Raw genomic sequence first — 21,649 nt, 5'->3', positions numbered from 1 at the left:
AACTCATCACACAAGTGGGACCAGAATTTCATCTGTAGTTGTCTTGAGAATCTTAACTCTGATTTTCTTATTTCCCATGCATACAAAATATCAGGTGCAGTGTTGCAGGAACATAGGCTTTTGTTTGTTGTGGGTGTCTTTTTTTTTTTTTTTTTGGCACACATCTTAAATTACAGAAATCTTGTTACTAACGCAGATGTTTGTTTGCTGCAAATGGGATTAAATGCCTGTGTTATGATGGACTGACTCTCATTAGAAATCTTTGCCTCATTTAAAATTTAATACCAAAAAATACATCTGTTTGCCTGTTTCTTCTGCCAAGTGAATCTCCTTAAACTGGATGTTCAGATCTCTAGCACAGAAGTTAAGGATCTAAATTACACAAAAAATAAACTTGGATATTGGGGACTAATAATTATACTACTTAGCACTTATAGTGAAAGGGCCCAATCCTGGAACATGCTGAGCTCCCCACTTTCCCATAAAAGAACTCTGTGGGAGCGAAGGTCACTCAACATTTTGCAGTATCAGAACAGGCCTTGCTTAATAGGGCTAAGAGTGACTGCCCTTTAGTTCAACTGATGTCTTACAAAATAAAAACCCACACTACCTCTGCAAGAGTAATAGCCCTTCTTAGGCTGTATGTGGTGCTTTTCGTCTTCAGCTCATTAGGCATATATTAACCTCCACCACCCACATGAGGTAGCTAAGTATTAATATCTGTGTCACAGTTCCTGATCTATAAAGAGGAGGAGAAGTGACTTGCATGAGGCTAAAGGAGGATTCAGTCTTGGAGGTGGGATGGGACCTTCGGGTTCTTGGGTCTGTTCTCAGGCAACTAGGAAGATCCGCTCTTTGGAATTTATTCCCTTGAAAACATTCTACCATCAATATCCTGACTTAGAGCCATGTTAAGTGTGGCTTTCAATAACATTTTTAAAATCAAGTGTAACAGTCTTAAAAGTTAACATTCAACTTCTTAAGTCCCAGTCCTTTAATGAAAGACCGCATTTTTCATAATGTACTATTGTCTCTCATTACACTTTGAGACAGTGGGCCATGACAGTACACTTTGTTAAGGAGGAAATGTCTTTGGGGGCAGGGGGAAATTACGATCGTATAGATTAACACACCCACTTGATTCTATGGTTGCCTAGTGCACCACAAATACATTATAAATAGCTAGAACTAAAATGGGTCACTGAAATTTCTGGCTGGTGTAAGGATTTTTGTTCTACACGAATCCTGTATATTTCTCCAGGAGTTTAAGGGATCTGAGGTTGATGTGGTCTCATGAAGGAAACAAATGACTAGCTAGGTGCTCATACTGTCTTAGGAGGAGAAGAGGAGGCTGAAAGAAGACATCGAGAGGAGAAGGGCTGAAGCTGCTGAAAAACGTCAGAAGATGCCAGAAGACGGTTTGTCAGATGACAAGAAGCCGTTTAAGTGTTTCACTCCCAAGGGTTCATCTCTCAAGGTAACTTCTGCACTATGTCTAAGTCTATGAATGAGAATAGAATAGGGACTCAAGCTAAAATCACGTATACAAACACCCCCAAATTTTGGGAACACTTCAAATCTGAACAAGGATCCCAATCTGAATTTTGCAAATGGACCTTAGCCAAAACTGTGGATCCAAAGACCTTCAAACCTTGTAATGTTTGAAATCCAGGTCAAAGATTTTGCAGTATGAGCCCATCTGTAGAAAGTTAGTGAGTCTGTATGTATATTGCCTAGAATGCAGGGTACCCATTGTTCTTAATAATCAGGATGTCCAAAAAGAGGCCTTTCTGATATCCTCAGGAGGATATCACTTTGGAAAACATTAGTGTTCTCAGTGTCAAACTAATATTTTCACACTTCAGTGATGATGTGTGTTAGAGAAACTGGAGAGGAATCAGAAATGGACTCTTCTGTTCTACATCCTCAGTTCTCTTTCTCCCTAGCATTTAAGAAGAACATATGGCCACAGAGGACTCATCTCATCTACATCCTTATACTGTGTATTAAATCTATTTACCAGTGGGTTAAACTCTCCCCAGAACAGAGGGCTACCATAAATCCAATCCACCACATAAGCCCCAACTACAAATTGCTGGGCTCAATAACGTAGGTTTTTGTAGCAGGAAAGAATAACTTCTTCTGCAGCAGGAATTACAGGATGGCTCTCTCTGTGGCTTGTGTTATGCGGGAGGTCAAACTAGATGACCACAGTGGTTCCTTCAGGCCTTAAAATATATGGTGAATCCTGACCTCCCACTGAAATCAATGGGAATGTTGCCATTGACTTCAGTGGAGGCAGGTATTCATCCTATGAACTTGTACTGCCCTTTACACAAGGAAGGAGTAAACTCACAGGGTTATGATATGCCTCAGATCCTCAGCAGCATTTCCGTTGAGAGCAATGGTGGCAGCGGGGCCCCTGCAGCTCTCAGCTGCTGTGGGTGGTGGGTGCTGCCCCTCCAGCAGGGTTTGGGCTCTAATGCCCCAACTTGGGCTTCCATCAGCCCCTCCCACCCAAAGTCAGACAGGTCACAGGCTTCCATGAATTTTTGTTTATTACCTGCAACCTGTCAGTGACCTTTACTAAAAATAACAGTGACACAATCTTAAACTTAACTATAAGTTACTAAAGAGTTTATCAGTAGTTATGGCACTAGCAGCTTCTTTCTAAGCCTCCAGCTGCTAGAAATCAAGACCATTGTGCATGTTCCTTCTGTTTGAACTTTTTCTTCTTCCTGTGCGCGTTAAGATGTCTGGTTGATTTTTATGAAATGCATTTTAGGTTTCTAGCTGACAAATGCCATGACTGATTTCTTTCTCTCGGTTGGAGAGAGAGTTGAAAGTGTATAGTGGAGAAATGTTTAATAGAGTTAGATGCAGCTTTTAGTCTTCACAAAGCTTTTCTGGTAAAGCTACATTTAAAAAAAAAATCTTTGGTAGACAGCTTAAACTTTCCAAACTTTGTTAAATTTCAAAGACTATATTTAGGGGGAGATAATAGCTGTGGTCTCGGTGGTGGGAGAGAATTGATGACTGTTAAAGCTCACAAGAGCAACTGTGCTAACTTTGCAGGAATTGTTCTTATTTAAAATGTATATCCGTGACACTTCCTGAACATGCCGGTCCCGGCTTCCATGGGCAGCCGTGTATCTGCTCAATCCAGCTGAAATTAGCCTCCTAAACTGTTGGCCTACATCACCTAATTGGTTTCCTAGGCTCCACAATTGAGGTTTGGGTAGGTTTATGTGCATGTTCTGTAGGGTTCACTAGATCAGTCTTTGACCAGGATTTTCTTTCACTCTTTCACCTTGCTCTTGCTTTTATTCTGAGCTAAATAATCTCATTTCTTTCACAAAGGAGTGATTTGATTGAGGAGGGGGAGAAGACTTGTTGAACTGGGACCTGGTGCACATCAATAAGTGCGAAGGAGGCAGGAAAATGGTGTGAAAGGGGTGTGGCATGGTGCCATTTTATGGATGCTGCATTTATCTGTCAGGCAAAGGGCTGACTAGAGAGACATAAAGACCAACATAGCTTAGAGAATCTGAGTAAGATATGCAGTCCAATGTCATTCATTACTTTTTTGTGAGGATTCAGATCTATAAAGACCACTCTGACCTAGCATATCACAGACCATAGAACGTCACCCAGTAATACCTGTTGATGATAAAACAGTTAAACAAAAGTGTTTCAGTGAAACCTGCTTCAAGAACACAACAGGGCCATCAAGGTTGCCATCACTGGCAAATGAAGGGAGCTAGGGGACATACAAGGAACAGGAACCTGATGTGTAGGTAGGAGCAGAGGAAGCCTAGTTTGAAGTTAATATGGAGGGCAAGGGGAGTCAAGAAAGGGAATTAAAGAGCAGTGTGTTCAGGATTTTTTAGCAGCTATGTTTTTAAGAAAATGACCATGATCCTGGGGAAACTGAGGTAGGTGTAGACTGGAGTCCCTCAGATGAGAACACATGGGTTGGGTTCTTTTATGTGTGATAGTGAGGAGGAAAAATGCCAGGAGAATGCAGGCAGATTCATCCTGGGCTCAGGGACAGTGGAGAGGCTGCTTGCTCTTCCTTCTGCTAGGGATTTTTGTGACTACCTCAGGCCCTGGTGGGCCATTGCAGCAGTGCATGATTGTCACTCCTGCATCTTCCTCTTCCCCTTGGGGCTTCCTGTGAGGGCACAGGGGTGCACAAAACAAGGTCTGCCGCTCCTGTACAGCACCTCCTGCACTGGAGTCCTTCCCAGTTTAGGTGGCACAAATGGGCTGTAGCATAGGGGTGAACTGTCCTGCATGACGCTTCTTTGTTGTATTCTTCCCTTCAAGCCCATTCCTGAGGGGTATCAGGAAGAGCCGTAGAACTGTCTTGTCCCTTCCTAAAGCAATGAAGAAGGCCAGAAGACTTGGAAAACAAAGTTTCCTCTGGGCAGTGAACCCCACCCCCGCAGTCTGAATCTTCAGTTGGGCAGGAAAACAAAACCAGTTTGGAGCTGAAATGGGAGGAACTCCAGCTTGCAGCCTGGGTGTGGGTGGGAGCAATGACAGAACTGAGGAGTCTTGGAAGTTCTCCAGCTCCTAGCTGAAGATCTCATGTGGGGGATAAGAGGATTGTGTGGCAGCCAGCTTTCTCTGAAAAGGCACTCTGACTGCAGAGCCAGGATGTGTGACCTTGCAGGACCTGAGACTTTTTTTTTAAAGACGTATCTTTGCCTAGCGCACTATTGCTTATTTAGGCAATATCTCCGCATCAGAGCACTGACTGGGAGGAGTTAGATCCCACGCCGCTCCTGACTTTAAAGAACCTCTCCTCTAAGTTTAGTTTCCCCCCTCCCATTATTTCCCTCTTGAATATGAGAAGGGGAGCCTGTGGCTTAAACTCATCACTCAAGTAAGTCACCTGAGTTACCCCAGGGGTGCACAGATGTTACTGACTTCAGTAGAAAGCAAGACGGGTGCCTAGTGGGGCCATGGTGTATGTTAGTGCTCAAAGAGTCTGAGGGCAGGCTCTTTTCTCTAGGGAGCCAGAACCAAAAGTGGAACTGAGTGGCTAGATTCCTGCAGCTGGGTGCTGTACATTAGCTAATGCTATATGGGACACTATTTTTCTGACTCACCCCCCCCTCCCCAAACTGTTTCACTTTTTTAAAGTAGCATTTCTATTGTCATATTACCTGAAGTGGTTTGATAACCTTTATTATACACAGTTTAAGAGTCTACTAAATGGTTAAGATAATTAAATGCACATAAAACAGACAACTCATTATTAGAAATAGTTAGTTGGTGATCTGTTCCTAAATGTTATGTAAATGCATGGGGTCAAATCCAGCATTAACCTTTTCCTCATACCATCTTATTCACATCCTGGGGCATCATGGTTGGCAGTGAAGGCAGAATTTGTTTCATAGGCCTTAGGTTGCATCTCTAGCCTCATTAATACATTCAGCAACTTCTTTGCACAACTATATGGTAGAAAAACCCCATAGCCTCCAAGCCTGCTCGTAAAGGACAGCTTCAAGGAGAGGAAATGTATAAGCATGGTTACACCCTAGAAAAATCCTTCCAACTCAGTTGAATCATGTATTGCCCTTCATCTGCCTGCACAGCTTCCATTAACTAAGGTCCTGGTCCTGCAAACTGCTGTTTTACTTATGTGAGGAGTCCCCTGATGACTCACATCAGTCAAGTTAAGTGAGTGCAGAAGTGTTATCAGATTGGGTCCCTGGTGTTTGTGACGGTTGCTATATTGTTGGTCCTTTACTAAGGCTGTAGGCTTCTAATGCTGACATATGGAGATTATTCTTATATTTGATTTGCAGAGGCTGGCTTATTTGAGACACCAGGCTGGGTTCTTCCCCATCTGGTAGTTTAGCTGGAGATTGGTGTCTTTGATTTCTTGAAGCCCTTGCTTGCTTTTGTGATATGTTCTGCATGGTGTTCCTCTTAACAAAACCAGGGTCCAAGGCATTTAAAAATCCCATACAGGCTTTGTTTAGTGTTTGGTCTCAGATACAGGAAACAGAGTTTCTACTATTCAGTTAACAACCTTGCTTTTTCCTATTTATTTTACAGATCTATTTTGTAATTTTATTTAGTGTACGTGGCTAATATTCCTCCTCCTATGCATGCAGCTTGCTTAGAGTACAGTGGGTTGAGTGGCATAGTCCTCTGCATGTTGAGTTTGGTTGAAGTACATTGAAAGATGGGTTTTTCCCTGCATGCAACAGTAATAAAAACTGGGCTCTTCCTAAGCAGTGCGCCAAGACAGATCCTCATGCAGGAGTAAAGAAACCTCATTAACAACCATTTTATTCTTCAGGCTGGAAAGGCCTAGTCTGTCCTGAGGGATCCCTGCTAACTCTGCTCCTGTCTCCTTTCCCCCTTGCCCTCTGCTGGAGTCTTGCCTCCCTCTCTTGAGCTACACTCCCCGGTATCCTATCAAGTGCAGACAGAGCCCCCATGTGTACGGAGTGTACATTCACTGCCCACCTCTTTGCTACTCCCCCACTCAATGATTGTTCCACTCCTCTCCCCTCTTTGCCAAATCGTTCACTCAGGCTGGTCAAGATGGGGCAGTTGCAGCTGGGAAACAGGATACACCAAGATTGGAGAATTAGTAATTGCTTGCAGAGGTATTCAGGGCTGCGATTAATAGAATCCACCTTTTCTCCTTAGTGAACACAGGGAAGCTCTAGAAAACAGCCAGTCTAGCTGGGAAAACACCATTAAAATTGGTCCCTTTCCTGAGGGGTATCTCAGCTAGGGATCCAATGTCATCAAGTTTCTAAGCTAGAAGAGTCTCTAAACCACACATTAGCTAGCTACTTTGGGCCCTGCTCCTGCAAGCTGTTCTGCAGGGACCATCCCCTTGCCTGCATGCAGGGGACCCACTGATGTTGCTGAGGGAGGGGTCTGCTGTGTAGAGCTTATGAGAAAATAGAGGCCTCAGTCTGCAGTGTGTGTGTACACACACTCTGTCCTTTAGGACTGCTATTCAGAGCACACTTTTCTAGAGCTGAATGCAATGAGAAAATAAAGGCCTCTTCCAATACAAGATTAGAACCATGGTCAAGATCTGTTCAGACCATATTTCCTTTATAGGAACTAAAAACTAAGCCCACATGATGTTAGTACTTATAAACTTTTATCCTTTCAGCAGTTTCCCATAACCAAAAATATGACCCCAAAATGGGATTCATTGCTGATGGGCAACACTTTAATCGTTTTCTTTTTGCGTTGTGTAATGGTTAATATCACAGATCTATCTATTCCATTTTAACCACATTCATTCCGTGGCCATGTCAATTGTATTACTTTTGGGTCAAGACTCCTTTCCAAAGACAGCAGAGGAAAAATCTGAGGAACTTGGACAGCCTTCTCCTGGCTGGTGTGTTGCTGCCACTGTGTGGCTGGATAAAGAATCAGCCATACAGTATGTCTAGTGGCAGAATAAAGCAGATCTCTCTCTTCAGGAATTTATTTGGATCTGAGACATGAGCAAGCAATACTTGTCCATCTTTTAAGACCAATTACTGGGAATAGTGTGTGTCTTAAATCAGAGCTGCGCATTTGAGGTTCCCTGGAAATATATATATGAAATTAACTGGAATTGGTCCAGTTAGTTTCTCATTCAGCAATGAAGGGAACTGCCTGAATCTCTGCTGCTTCGGCCCTGAGTTGTGGAATTTCCAACCGTTTGAACTTAAGGCATGCTATGGGGTTAGATATTTTTACACTGCTATGAGGGAGGGAGGATGCAGGGGAGAACCTAGAACCATTTAAGTGAGCGGTCTAAAGTTAGTTGTCATTACTTCTACTTTGAAGATGCAAGTGCTGCAGTAGTCACCAGTAATGACTTGGAAACAGTACATAGAGATACTGGTAAATCCGCAGTAATCCAAATTCCGGGATAACTGACGGTCAGGTAGATCTTCTGTTTATGCAGTTGCTCCTGTATGGAGCTGCAGAGCTGACTGCAGGGTAGGGTGGGGTCCAGCTGAGTACTGACAAGGAGAAGTAAAAGGAGGTGAAATTGTTGGAGCTGACTCCATTAACGACATCATCTTTGCCAGACCTCCTCCAGCCCAGACTGCAGAGCAGACCTTGTCTCATGTGACTTCATTAAACTTTTTGTGGTGACCATGCTGTATAGAAGGAAAATATGCTTTGATCTATAATTTGAGTCCAAAAAATCAGTGTACGTGTCCTCTTTAAAATGTATGGGATGGAGTTACATGGCTCAGCTCCAGATCTGGCCTACTTTGATGTGTCTACTCTTGAAAACTTATTTAATTTGCCTCTTTCCCTGATGCTTTTTGCGGGGTGGGTGAATTTGGCATATAATGTGACTCTAATCTCCCAACCCCCTTAGTGACCTGTACATCCTCCCTTTCCTTCACCCCTGGTGCATTGGAGACTTACTCTTGTAAATATATCATCTTGAGAAGCACTGAAGAACATGAAGGAGGTAAATAATAATTCCCTGCATAATTCCCCCACACCTGCATGTCTGTTTCAGAATAGGGTCCTAAATGGCAAACTTCTCTGTATGTTGCTGCAGTGATTTGAATTTGAAGCTGATGGTTTTCTGTTTGGAGCTGCGTGTCACTACAGGCCTTTGAACTTGTATTGGGCTGCAGGCATTGCAGATAAATAGTTACACCACTTCTATCTTTCTATTTCTAGATAGAAGAACGAGCAGAGTTTTTGAACAAATCCGCTCAGAAGAGGTAAAGCAATAAACTGCGTAATTCACTAAATCAAAGCAGCAAAGTGTGTGGATTGTAGTAATCACTTCTGTTTTCTCCCCTCCAAACAGTGGTGCTAAACCCACTCACTCTGCAGCAATTGTCTCCAAGATTGACAGCAGACTTGAGCAATACACTAGTGCAATTGAGGTAAGTTATAACTAAATTATATTAACCCAATTGGTGATGGTGGTTGGGGTGGGGGGCCTTAATCAGTCCAGGTTTTAGTATCCAAGAAATGTGGGGAGCTTCATCACAAAGCTGCTTCTGATGATGCTTCAGAACAAAGTGGTTCATACAAGGTTTGAACAAACGTTCAGAGGCTTATCTGACTCAAATGTCAGAATTGTGACCCCCTGTTGCTACTAAATATTCCATCTTCTCTCTCTAACCTTAGTGGCTGTTAACTTGTAGTACTTTCCAGATGAGTCTCAAACAGTGCTACTAACCTTTAATGAATTGAGCCCCAGCACCCCTCTGTGTTTGGTGCCTACCTGTTTTCCTCATCTAACAGGTTGTTGAGGCAGAGAGGAATGACTTGTCCAAAGTGTCACAGTAGCTCTCTGGAAGAATCGGGAACAGAACCCACATCTCTGAACTCCCAGCTGTGTAGTCTAACCATAAGACTGTGCTTTCCTCTTCATCACTTGTCGCACATCCTATTCATTAGGCCAGATTGTGGGCAGCACTACATAGGATGTAGTGAGCCTTGTCATGTGATAATGTTAAATCAGACTATCTTCTAGCGCTGACCTTAATGAGGATAAACAAAATGGTAGTTCCTAACTTACTCTCCCTTCTGAGGTTCCACCTAGAACGATCTACCCAGTCCCTATTTCCCTTGTCCACTTGGCTGCTGTTAGTTTTAAAGAATCAGTACATATCTGTGTCTTACAACTCCACTCTGACCCTTTTGTCCCCATGTAAGACACAGTCTCTGAGCTCAGAGCCTGCAGATTTTGATTCAGCGCCAGAACTAGATGTTTGACTCCCCAAACTGTGAATGGGTGAGGATGGAGCTGTGGTCCCATCCATCTCTAGCAGCAAGCGGAGCTGATCCCATGCAGCAGGGAGATCAGGCTGTACCATTTCCAAGGGTGCAGAAGTAGCTGTGATCCCAGACACATTGGACCTGCTTGTCAATTAATGTAAATGGTATTGCTCCACTGACTTCAATAGAGCTATGCTGATCTAGACCATCTGAGGATCTGGTCCTTTGTGCCTAGCTTGGACATAAAGCTATTGCTCTACGAGGTAAGGGGAGTGGTGGAGAGCTGTGCAATAATGTTACCTGTGCTTTCCTGCCACAGTCTGGCCCTTAATTTCTCGTGCTGGACATCCCTTACACTTAGAAACACAAGGCAACTTCTTCAACCTCTACCTGTTAGGACCCTCCACTGCCCCACATCCCTAACCGATTCTACAATATTTGTGAATGTTGCCAACAAAGAGGGAATTTGGACTTCCATTTTGGTAACCCTGCAGAAGTTACACCTTGCAGAAATGCTCGACTGTTGGGCCTCTGTGATAACCTTAGTTGTAGGGTTTACCTGCCAGTACCAGACAGAGCAGGATGGACACACTAGACAGCGTATCAGTCCTTTACAGCTGCCTTCCTCCTTGATTTGTGCTGCAGCCAGAGGCAAATCCATGGAAGGAAGGGGGCAAACTGTTTAAAGGAGTTACAAGCTAAATCAAACTATGGGTCAGCTGTAAGCACTACTTTATAAACCTCTGTACCATCGGCTACTGTTTACCACAAACCTTGTAAATCCATGTGTGCAAAATCTGCATGAATGATAGGGCAGATCACGAGGCGTGCACTGACTTGAACAACTGTACTTCCAACAAGTGAGGCTCTTTACTAAGAGTCTTATATTTGTCTGCATAATAATTTGCATAGTCATCAATGGAACTTCGTTCAGCTTTAAAAATACACGTATACACTATTCTCCACTGGTGCCCCAGAACTCTAAAACACATTCAGCACCAGGGTCTTAGTTCTGAGCACTAACTAGCGTCTGTCTATTGCAGGGCACAAAGACTGCAAAACCTGCTAAGCCAGCACCCTCTGACCTTCCAGTCCCAGCTGAGGGTGTCCGTAATATCAAAAGCATGTGGGAGAAAGGGAATGTTTTCTCATCACCCTCTGGACCAGGGACACCAAATAAGGTACATATTCCTACTTTGCATGTTTATATAGAACTACACCAAGGACCTTTCCTAAAATCCTTATTTATGAGTAATCCTTACTCCTGTGAGCAGTCTTGCTGAAGTCAAAGATAGATGGTGCTCAGCATCTTGAAGAACTGGATTCTCAAAGACCCAGCTACCCATGTAGCCTACAGCAGTGGTCATCAACTGGTCTATCATGGAGCCTCTGACCATGGATCTCAGTCAGTCACTGAGACTGAGATCCACTGTTAGAGGCTCCACAATCGACCAGTCGATCACAATAGGGTTGCCAACCCTCCTGCAGCCAAACCGGGAGATCAACTGCTAACGATCTGTTGGCACAGCAAGGCTAAGGCAGGCTCCCTCTCTGTCCTGTCCCTGCGCTGCTCCCAGAAGTGGCCAGCATGTCTGGCAGTGGCTTGGGGTGTGTGTGGGGGGGGGAATGCCCAGGCAGGGCAGTGGGTCTCCGCGTGCTGCCCTCACCTGCAGGCACCATCCTCACAGCTCCCATTGGCTGGGAATGGGGAACCATGGCCAATGGGACCTGCGGGAGTGGTGCCTGCAGGCAAGGGCAGCACGCGGAGCCACCTGCCCTGTCCCCCCTCACCCCCCCCCAGGAGTCGCTGCCGGACATGCCGGCTGCTTCTAGGAGCAGCGCAGGGACAGAGAAGACAAGGAGCCTGCCTTAGCCCCACAGTGCTGCCGCCCAGGAGCCACCTGAGGTAAGCAGCATCTGTCCGGAGCCCAAACCCCTCCTACACCCTGGCCCCCTCTCAGAATCCACACCCCGGAGCCCCTCCTGCACCCCAACTCCTGGCCCCAGCCCTGAGCCCCCTCCTGCACTCCAGCCCTCTCCCAGAGTCCACACCCTGCACCTCAACCTGCTGCCTGAGCCTTGAGCCCCTTCCTGGAGACAGCACTCCACACTTCTCCTGCACCCCAACCGTCTGCCCCAGCCCTGAGCCCCCTCTTGCACCCAAAATGCCTCCCTGAGCCCCCTCTTGCACCCCCAACCCCTTGTCTCAGGCTCAGCCCAGAGCCCCTCCCACATTCCAAACCCCTCAGCCCCAGCCTGGAGCCGGCACCCCCTCCTGCACCCCAACCCCCTATCCCAGCCCACTGAAAGTGAGTGAGCATGGGAGAGAGTGAGCGATTGGGTGGGAGGGGGGAGATGGAGTGAGCAGGGCAGGGTCTTGGAAAAGGGGGTGTGGCCTTGGAAGGAGCAGGGCAAGGGTGTTTGGGTTTGTGTGATTATTGTTGTTTCTACATTTTCTTTGAGGTAGCTCCTAGGTTGCACTTAAATTCAAAAAGTGATCTGGTGCTTATAAAAGGTTGGAGACCACTGGCCTACAGAATAACAGTAAGACTATTACAGTAGGCACTAAGAGGGAAACTTATTGCAATAATAGGCTTAGTTAAGAGAGTCACTGAAACTTCACACTTCTGACATCTTACACAGCTGTAACTGGGGAGCTTAAGCCATGTACAAAAAAGTTCGGAGTTGTGATGTTTTTATTAGGTCAAATTCTACTAGTAAAGTTACTTAGGTGTTTTTTGGGGTTTTTTTGGTTTTTTTTTAAAAGCATCACTGAAATATTTAAGGTTCATATCTTGTCTATAAATTCATAGGCCAACATTTCCTTCTTACAAGTCAACGTGAGTTGAAAGCACTTCTGAAAATCAGACTCTGTGTGTCTAAATATGAATGTAGGCACTTAACTGTATGCACCCAAGTTTGAAAACTTTGGCCATATATTTTAAGAAATTCTATTAACCTTGGGTGATCTAGGCATGAGTTTTATTGTATTGTATTTCAAAATTCCAGTTAAAAAAAACAAAACCTGGATGAAATTATTCCCATGTCATTCTTCTGTTTAGGCTAAAGATCTTATTTTTAGAATTTGGAGTGGAGGCAGAAGCAGCACTGGATGCTCAGGGATCGATGAAAGCTTTATGAACACTATCCAGGGGGTTAGTCAATGATTATTCTGTTTGCCAGGTGTGACCAGCTAGCCCTGAAAATTGAAGGCTATGTCTCAACCAGACATAGTCTCTGAGGGAAATTCTTATTAACCATGGGTTTTGCTTTTTTTTAAGCAAATCATAGAGCCTGTAGGCCCCAAATCATAGAGCCTGTAGGCACAAGTACTCTAGAAAAGCTGATTTGTAAATGACTGCTTTGCAGGAAACAGCTGGACTGAAGGTTGGTGTGTCCAGTCGTATCAACGAATGGTTAACTAAGACCCCGGACACCAACAAATCGCCTGCTCCGAAACCTTCTGTAAGTAAAACTGCAGTAACTGGCTTCTGAATGATAAGTTTGCACTTATGTCAGTAGAGGAGAGATAAAAAGTAAATATGGTAGGTCAGGAAGCAGATGGCTCCTTGGAAGGGATGGTGGTGCATTCTCTTTCCTCAGAGGCTTGACCTGATAGAAGCACTAAAGTTGAGAACTTGTGGATGATGATGGTATCAGAACAGCTCTCACCATCGAGCTGGTGCATCCTTGGAAACTGCATGGATGGATGCTCTAGAAAAATTGTGAGGGGTCATGTTACAGAGGAGAATGTTAACTTGGAGCCTCAGGTATTCTGCCATGAATCTGTAAATAAACAGTCATGACCTGTTGATTAAATATTTGATATTTTGCCTCCAAGAGGAACTGGCAAACTATTGAAATGCCCAAACTGTTAGTGTCCTAAACATGCCTTGGTGTAAATGAGACTCCAATCCTAAAATGGTAAATATACAAGTAGCACATCAGGCTGTTATGTTTAAGCTTCCTGCATCCATATTTGACTATATGCTGCCAGACCATATAGCTTTCAGCTAATCTAGAGGAGAGGAGCAGCAGAGCTGTGTAAAGCTTTTGTGTCCCTGGATCTGCCCCTTTCCCACCAAAATGAATGCAAATGTCTCCTCCTTGTTGCCATAGCAATCCCTAATGTAGCAACTCCAGGAGAGAGACTGTCCCAAATGTCTATATTGCTCACCTCTCCTGTAAGAAGCACCTGGTCCAGATCACTGATGGCTGCCTTCACTCTAAGCGTCACATAACTTTCTACTCAGTTGGGAACAAGGGCAGCAAGCTACAAACGAAGGAAGAAGAAAAAAGTCGTTCAGCCACTGCCAAGAGGGGCAGGGGAAACAAGAGCGGTTCAGGGAGGAAAGAACAGAAATAGACAATTCCAGTCCCTTTTCCTTCCCTGCATTGGGAGATAATAATATGTATTGTAAGGTATGGTAGGGCTAAGGCCTCCACTGGATCATATTCAATGATTCATCTTATTTTGGTACTTTATAAAAAGTCTTGTTATGCACATTGTGTAGTATGTTCAGTACAATCCAATTGTTTTCCACATCACTGCTAGCATAGCACGTGCTTCTGATTTACACTCCTGTTGCCTTCAGTAGGGTTGCTTGGAGTTGAGTGGTTGCCCTTAAAACATCAGTATTTGCTAATGGTTACATGGTAACTGAGTTTAGCAGTGTCTGAATAGAAAATAATGGCGGTAGCTATTTAACAGTGACCATGGTAAATTGGCATAGAATCTGGTTCTCGTTTTTTGGGTTTTGTTTCTTTTTCTCTAAGCTGGGCATTAATAAACAATGCAGAACTAACCACTCCTTTCCTCAACCACATCTTTCTTTCTCTCTCAGCGGATTGCTCTTTCCTTTCAATATCTCTGTTTGCGTGGACTTCTCTAGATGCCTGCCTTCCTTCCTTCTGTCCTTTTTGGATTGGGGGTCTCTTTGCTAAACTGGTCAAGTAAATCCTTTCAAAATTCACTCTAAGGTATGATCTGACTGTAAACCTAAATGACTCTTAATGCTATTAGGATAAGCCAAGGGGAAATCAAGACGGTCTGTCTCAATTCCCAAACCATCTTTTTCTCTCCCTCTTGCGCACCAGGATCTGGCTGTCTTTATTTCACCTCCTTAAATCCATCCAAAATGAAGTTGAGAAGACTAGGCATGTGGTCAGTCCTCTGGAGACTTGTACCAACAGTGTTTTTGCACTGACCTTTTGGAGATTGAAATATGCTCAGCTGTGATCATAGCCACTTGCTATGTACTTCTTGCTTGCACACAAGTTTTAATGCATCCTAGAGTATCACCTTTGTGCCAAAGCACACCCCAGAGAAGTCAGACTATAAACTGCTTGCTGCTGTTTAGTACCTGGGAGCTCTTCCTTCCTATTGCAGAAATCCTTGCGCACAGCAAGGATGTCTCCATTGGGGATGGCAAGAAGGATGCTGGGAACAATGTAGAACTTGCACCTTTCATGAGGTGCTGAAGGTTTATTTTTCCCTGGTGGGTGTTTCTCTCACACTTCCTGTTATCCTGGCACTTCAACTCCATGCTATGGATTTAAAGGTTGTAGTTAGAATTAAAATGGACATAAAGAATGGTTTATGGCTAAGTGTTGGATCACAAAATCTTTACTTGAGAATGCACATGAGGACCTGCTCTTCTGTTTGTGCAGTGTCCTTTCCATTACAGCATTTCTAATCCATCTCTGGGTGATACTACATAGTTTGTTTACATTTTAAAAAAAACACTTCCTTTGTCTATACAGAATGATATATAGTCTGGCTAGACTACATGTCCCATGATGCACTGCTATATGTGACACCCCCGCATAAGACACTGCATTCTTTGAGCCTAGTGCGTCTTGGGAGATATGGGCCAGCCAAGGAGCCTATACCATGGGAGAAAATGGGGGGGCATGAAACATCCAAATTACTACTCCCATGAAGTATTGAGGCATCTTGGGCAGATTTATTGTAATGTTGAGCTTCTTCTAAATGGTAAAATATTTTGGTTCTATTCAATCAACTGCAATATTTCAATTCAGCTCAAACCTACCTGAGACTTAATATTTCCTCCCAACAGAAAATTAAACCTTTTCACCAAAATTGAAGTTTCCCAAGGGAAACAATTTCCCATACCAACCTTTACTCTGTCCCTTTGTGTGAATATATTACAAGAAGATCCATCTTAGCAGAACTGTAGATTGACTTAGGTAGGATTTTGTATTACAGGGATATGTATATTGGATGATCACGTAAAGTGTCATCTTGTTACTTGATGAAAAATTCCGTATGCTCAAGTTATTTCCCCTGTACTTACTGTGTAAAAAGAAAAAATTAAACCTCTTGGGGTTGGACAGTGACCTCCGTTTTTAAGGTGTCATAGGAGATCAACGACTAGCTTATAACTGCTGTATAACCCATCCTCTGGTTTGGAAGTGAAAAATATGTATTTGCTTTTTACCACTTTCCATTCTCTTCTTCTACCTCGCATAGTATTTAAAATAAAAGTAAAAAGCATATAAATAACTTATGTGTAAAGGTACTGCAGGCCAAGTTCTGCTTTTGGTTAGTGTACATCTGTGAAAACACATTCCGAATGGGGCTTACACAGGCATAATGTGTTGGTATTTCTGTGGAAAGTTACAATACAGCCTTTACTCCACTTAAATAAAACAAATCTGAACTAGTTTTTTTTTTTTTTCTATTCTTTGACTCCGCAAAATATAGGATTTAAGACCAGGAGATGTATCCAACAAACGTAATCTCTGGGAGAAGCAGTCAAATGAAAAGGCAACCTCTCCTTCTAAGGTAATACTTCTCTATCCATTGTAGAGAGAACAAAGACCCTGCGTGATACTTTCAGAAGGCAAAGTGTCTAACTCTGACTAGCATTCAGTAGGAGCTGGGGATCTAATTGCCCTTTGTGCCTTTTTGAAAATCTCCCCCTTCTGTCTATAGTATTAGAGAAAATTCATCCATTAATGTTCAGTAGGCCAGAAAAAGGCCTATGTACCATTCCTATTTTGAAGAACTAAGTGGTGCATAGACCTTGTGTTGGCCCTTTCCACAGATATGACTTTCTTTCCACTCTGCCGAACATGGTTTTCCTACATACGCCTTTCTTTAATGATAAATGTATTATGGAATTTTTTTTGCACTGCAGGTAACAGCTATGGGGAAAAAGTCAGAGACTAATGGTAAGTGTTGTGAATAATTTGTACTGTACGTTATTAAATGGAAGCTTTTGCACATTTCATACAGATACACCCAGCTTTTAAAAGTATGCCATTAGTGGTGGCACACAAGAAATAATTTCTGAAACGGAAAGGAAGAATTAATTGCCCCAGATCATAATTTGACAAATATTTTTGGGTAATGAGCACAAATCTTCCTTTTGGGATGACCGTTCTCTAGCCATATTTGCAAAGCATTGTGTGCATAACACATCTAGTGAGTTTGCTGTAGCTGCAGAGATCCATTTGAACTGTTTGAGGCCCAAAGAATAAGACCGTCAAACACTCCCAGGTGTCAAGCATCTGGGAATAGTCCTTTCAAGGTCTATGAATGGTTTTCATCAAAACTAGTTAAAAAATCCTAAATGCTGAGTGAGGCTAGTGTTGCAATGTTATTCCACTGGGAATGGAAACCCTGAGGACTGATGAAAACAAATCCATAGGATGACTCTGAACGGTACCATCAGCCAAGCATAAAGTCTCATAACAGATGAATTAAATCTTGATCTCATGAGTTGCTGAGTGCCCTCCATGCCCCAGACTTGAATTGGAGTGAAGTTCAAATGCTGTCAGCTTCAGGCCATCTCTTGTTGCAGCAGTGCCTGGATACTTTTTCACAGCATAAACTATGTTTGGTGTTTCTATTTTGGCCCTATTTGAGTCACAAGTTTGAAATAAATTGTCTGAGAGCTATGTCGTGGCTGTGCTGAAGGGAACTAGTAAAACCTCTGCTAGCTCTTCTGTACAGGTGATACTTGTATTCCAAAGTTCTCCAAGGAAAACCAGGTGGAAGAAATGAGGCACTGTGGAAGAGGAGTGGGGGAAGAAGTGCTCTATTAAATAATTAAAATTGATCAGAAGCCCATTCAATAGGAGTCCCTTAAATCTGTGACCCATATTTGGAACAAAACAATCCATCTGTGAGAACGCTGACTTAAATGGAGGGAAGTAGTATACTTTTTTCATCATTTCAGTATTAGAAGTCTGTTTTAGAATAACACTTGCAATGTTTACAAAGCTCTGGAAGATGAAATGCAGTATATACAAACTAACCCTGATATCACTCCTATTAAGTGGGCCTTATTATTTTACAGTGAAATTAAGACGGCTTTTCACAATTACTTAGTGCTGGCCTCTCTCTCTACTCCCACGGGAAATCAATGGCAATTTTATCACTGACTTCCCAAGTAGCAGAGCTAGGCCAGCACTGAGCAGTTTGGGCAATACCAACCTAAATGGCTTACCCAAAGCCATGTGTGGAGAGAAGGTCAATATCAAGAACAGGGATTGGAACTCCTGAGTGCCAGTCTCCCTGTTCTTTGATTTAGTAGACCATGCTTTCATCACTCGTAGAATTATTTCCTTGTTCCCGGGGATTGGAATACAGTGGTTGAGCAGAAGTGCTGAGGCAATCTGTCTAGGAACAGGAGCCGCAGACAAACGATGCGTGGGGAACGTGCTGTGTAATACTCCTTGAAAGGGTCACTATGCTCCTGTACCTGCTCCAGAGGCCGCGGCGGCTGCTGCTGCCCCCCACCAGATGTGAGCAAGTATCTGTGTGAGATCCTACCCATCCACCCTTGGAGCCACGGAGCACCTGTGGGCTAGCTGGCCACACAGCCTAGTAGTAGGTGTGTGTTGTTGTCTTGCCCCTTAGCAGGTGCTCTGAGGTGAAGGGGTTTGAGGCAAGTTAATTCAGAACAGCCACCTCCTATATTGCTAGAGAAACATCTGATTTCAAGCAATCTTTAATCATTCTCTCTTTCAGCAGGTTTGAGACAATTTGAGAAAGAACCATAGGAGGCTACTAAAGATGCTGAACCAACTCATTTTGGAAGTGCTAAATTGTCCTTTTTATATTTATGTTTATTTACCAAAATGTCTTTTTTTGCATTATCCCAGTTAAAACCATGTATATTAGCACTGTATTTAATAATCAGTCTAGACATTCATCATAATAGTACTGCCTTTGCACAAGAGCCTTTATTCCTAAAGAAACCCATGCTGTGAAATACTCTCCTACTGATAGTCACGACTATGTGTCTGAACAGTGATTTCAACTGGCGTAAGAGGTCAACCCCCGAATGCATGCAAAGTTGAATTACTTAAGAAAAGTGTGCAGTAAACCCATAAAAACAGTGGTTACTTTTGGAATACAGAAGTCTTTTTCTGCACTTTAGACTAAGGCATGGAAGAAATCTTTAGTTGACAATGTAATATTTTCTGTAAGTTGCCCATGTCATAAATACTGCATCAATAACTTGTTTAAATTTTTGTTTTAAGTATCCATTTTTTCATTCTAGTTTAAGTTAATATCTAAATTTGGATGATTGTTAGCTGACAGCGGTACTGATGCTCTATTTTTGTTAGTGATTAGTAATGGATTGCAATATATACACACAGCTTTACAAAGTTTAGCTTTAAGGCACTACTAATGGTAGAATGCTTTAATACATGCTAGAGTATTATATTTAGTAATGAATGCACATAATTAGCCGGTATCACAGCTTTTAAAAAAGTCATACTTTTCTATAGTAAGATTTCATAATTTTGCCATTAGAGGTATGGCAAGATAAGTATTAAATTTTTTTAAAATGTAAGATGCCCAGTAATGGGTAATTAAAAAGAAAACTATAGTTTTAAAGAGGGGAAAATAAGGGTATAGAGGATCAAAAGTAGGTCACTTGTATAAAACATCGTAGTTTAATTTATGTAAAACTACCATAATTAAAAATGTAACACAGTTGGAGTTTAAATGACTGTACACTAAATCTTGCCATTCATCAGTGCCGTATATTAAGTCCACCTAACCACTCAAAGTGAAGTAAGCCTCCTAATTATGGTGTTTAAGTATTTCCCAAAGCTCTTATTTACAGATGATTGTTTGATTTGTATATAGTAAACACAAAGCTATAAGTCAGCTTGGTTTGAATTTACATGCCATAAGGTTTAGCAAGTACATCCAACAGTATATGGGTGGAATAAACTAGTTAATGAAGTAGCCCTAAAATGCTTAACAGCTTTATGCATTGGAACTACAGAGAACTCCTCCTTCATCACTACTTTTTTTGGTAGCATGTTTTTGTAGCAGTGGACTTCTTTTTTTAATTAGAGGGGAGAACAGAATATTTCAATGCAAAGATGAGCTCCCCTGCTTAGCTGAAACATCTTGTTTACATATTGAGATGCACTTAGCTATCTGTAGGGGGCAAAACTGTGCAAACAATGCCCAGCATTGTTTCTGAATTGTCTTTTTTTGGTCTGGGTTTTTTGTAAACACTTTTCTCAATCTTTCAAATACATTTGATAGCTGCAATAAAAATGACTTGTTCAAACAATATACTCTGAAACTGCACCAATAATAAATGGAATATTTCCATCAACAGTCCGTTTGTGTAATGATTTAGAATGCATCATTTGTAAGTGGGATGGGTTTTTTTTGGCATAACGCTAATACATGGCAAAAATGCAGCATGGTGAAGCTCACAAATGTATCAGGTGTGTACATATATAGTAGACTGACAGTCTTCTAAACCTGTGATGTAAAAGTTCAGTGGTTTCAGTTTGTATATTGTTGAATGAATCTCATAGGAAAAAGACCTGAAATGGAAAACTTATGATACAAGTAGCTATGTTCTACTCCACTTCCATAAGGAAGTATTGATTTAGTTGTGCAGGCCCTTGCTATCTTGCTTTGAAAAGCATTTTGCTTATGAAACTTGAGTTGTTCCTGCTTCAAAAATTAGGATCATATCTGTATCCATAAAAAGAAAAGGAGTACTTGTGGCACCTTAGAGACTAACCAATTTATTTGAGCATGAGCTTTCGTGAGCTACAGCTACTTCATCGGATGCATACCGTGGAAACTGCAGTAGACTTTATATACACACAGAGAATATGAAACAATACCTCCTCCCACCCCACTGTCCTGCTGGTAATAGCTTATCTAAAGTGATCATCAAGTTGGGCCATTTCCAGCACAAATCCAGGTTCTCTCACCCTCCACCCCCCCACACAAATTCACTCTCCTGCTGGTGATAGCCCATCCAAAGTGACAACTCTCTACACAATGTAGATGATCCTAATGGGCCCTTGATACAGTAGATGAAGAATCAATAAGCTGCAGAATTTTTTCCTCTGACCTGAAGGTGCTCTCACAGCACAAACTCCAAATTCTAAGCAGCCTCAAAAGAATGAGGTCTCCTACTCTAGGGGGAACTTAGAGCTACAGGAAGATTATATTGCAGGCACTCTGTCTTGTGAGTCACTGGGAAAAAATGCCCTAACACTGTAACCAGAACATCTCAGCTGTAAAGTAATAAGTTTCTTCTTCATGGTCATTCAAACTGTGTATGCTCCTTTATGGAGCGGGAGTGCACTAGTCAGATTAAATTAACCCCACCTAGAGGCTAATTAGTCTTTTATGAGGCAGTCCACCTCCATTCCTCCAAAAAGAAGCTAAAGCTAATGTATGTGAGATAACTATCAATGGCTGAATATAAGGGAGCCCAGGCAGATTGAAAAGCACTCTTGTCCTTCAGGATGAAAATGACACAGTATTTTAACTGGTGGTGCTGCTTATTCTGGAGATTTATGTAATAGAAGGGTGGTGTCATGTATAGAAAAGTTTTCCATGCGGAATGCAGTGAGCTGGGAACCAATTTTGATCAGTTAGGGT

The 21,649-nt window shown here is 42.6% G+C and overlaps 1 protein-coding gene across 13 annotated transcripts in view; it reads left to right on the top strand.

Moving 5' to 3' along the window:
* Window positions 1–20,354, top strand: part of CALD1 (caldesmon 1) — a 248,389-nt gene extending 228,035 nt beyond the window's left edge. For 10 of the 13 annotated variants that reach the window (XM_048827950.2, XM_048827942.2, XM_075122181.1 and 7 more), the window contains 8 exons: window positions 1,337–1,477; window positions 8,686–8,729; window positions 8,819–8,897; window positions 10,782–10,919; window positions 13,108–13,203; window positions 16,466–16,546; window positions 16,902–16,935; window positions 18,740–20,354. In XM_048827950.2, the coding sequence (XP_048683907.1) occupies window positions 1,337–1,477; window positions 8,686–8,729; window positions 8,819–8,897; window positions 10,782–10,919; window positions 13,108–13,203; window positions 16,466–16,546; window positions 16,902–16,935; window positions 18,740–18,771 (645 nt within the window). In that variant the 3' untranslated portion in view covers window positions 18,772–20,354. The remainder of the gene's footprint in view (window positions 1–1,336; window positions 1,478–8,685; window positions 8,730–8,818; window positions 8,898–10,781; window positions 10,920–13,107; window positions 13,204–16,465; window positions 16,547–16,901; window positions 16,936–18,739) is intronic. The other 3 variants (XM_048828005.2, XM_048828013.2, XM_075122183.1) reach the window with 1 other exon arrangement.
* The last annotated feature ends 1,295 nt before the right edge of the window (window positions 20,355–21,649 follow it).

This window comes from Caretta caretta, chromosome 1 (genome assembly GCF_965140235.1).
Source record: "Caretta caretta isolate rCarCar2 chromosome 1, rCarCar1.hap1, whole genome shotgun sequence".
NCBI lineage: Eukaryota > Metazoa > Chordata > Testudines > Cheloniidae > Caretta > Caretta caretta.
This window is presented reverse-complemented; position numbering and strand designations above follow the sequence as displayed.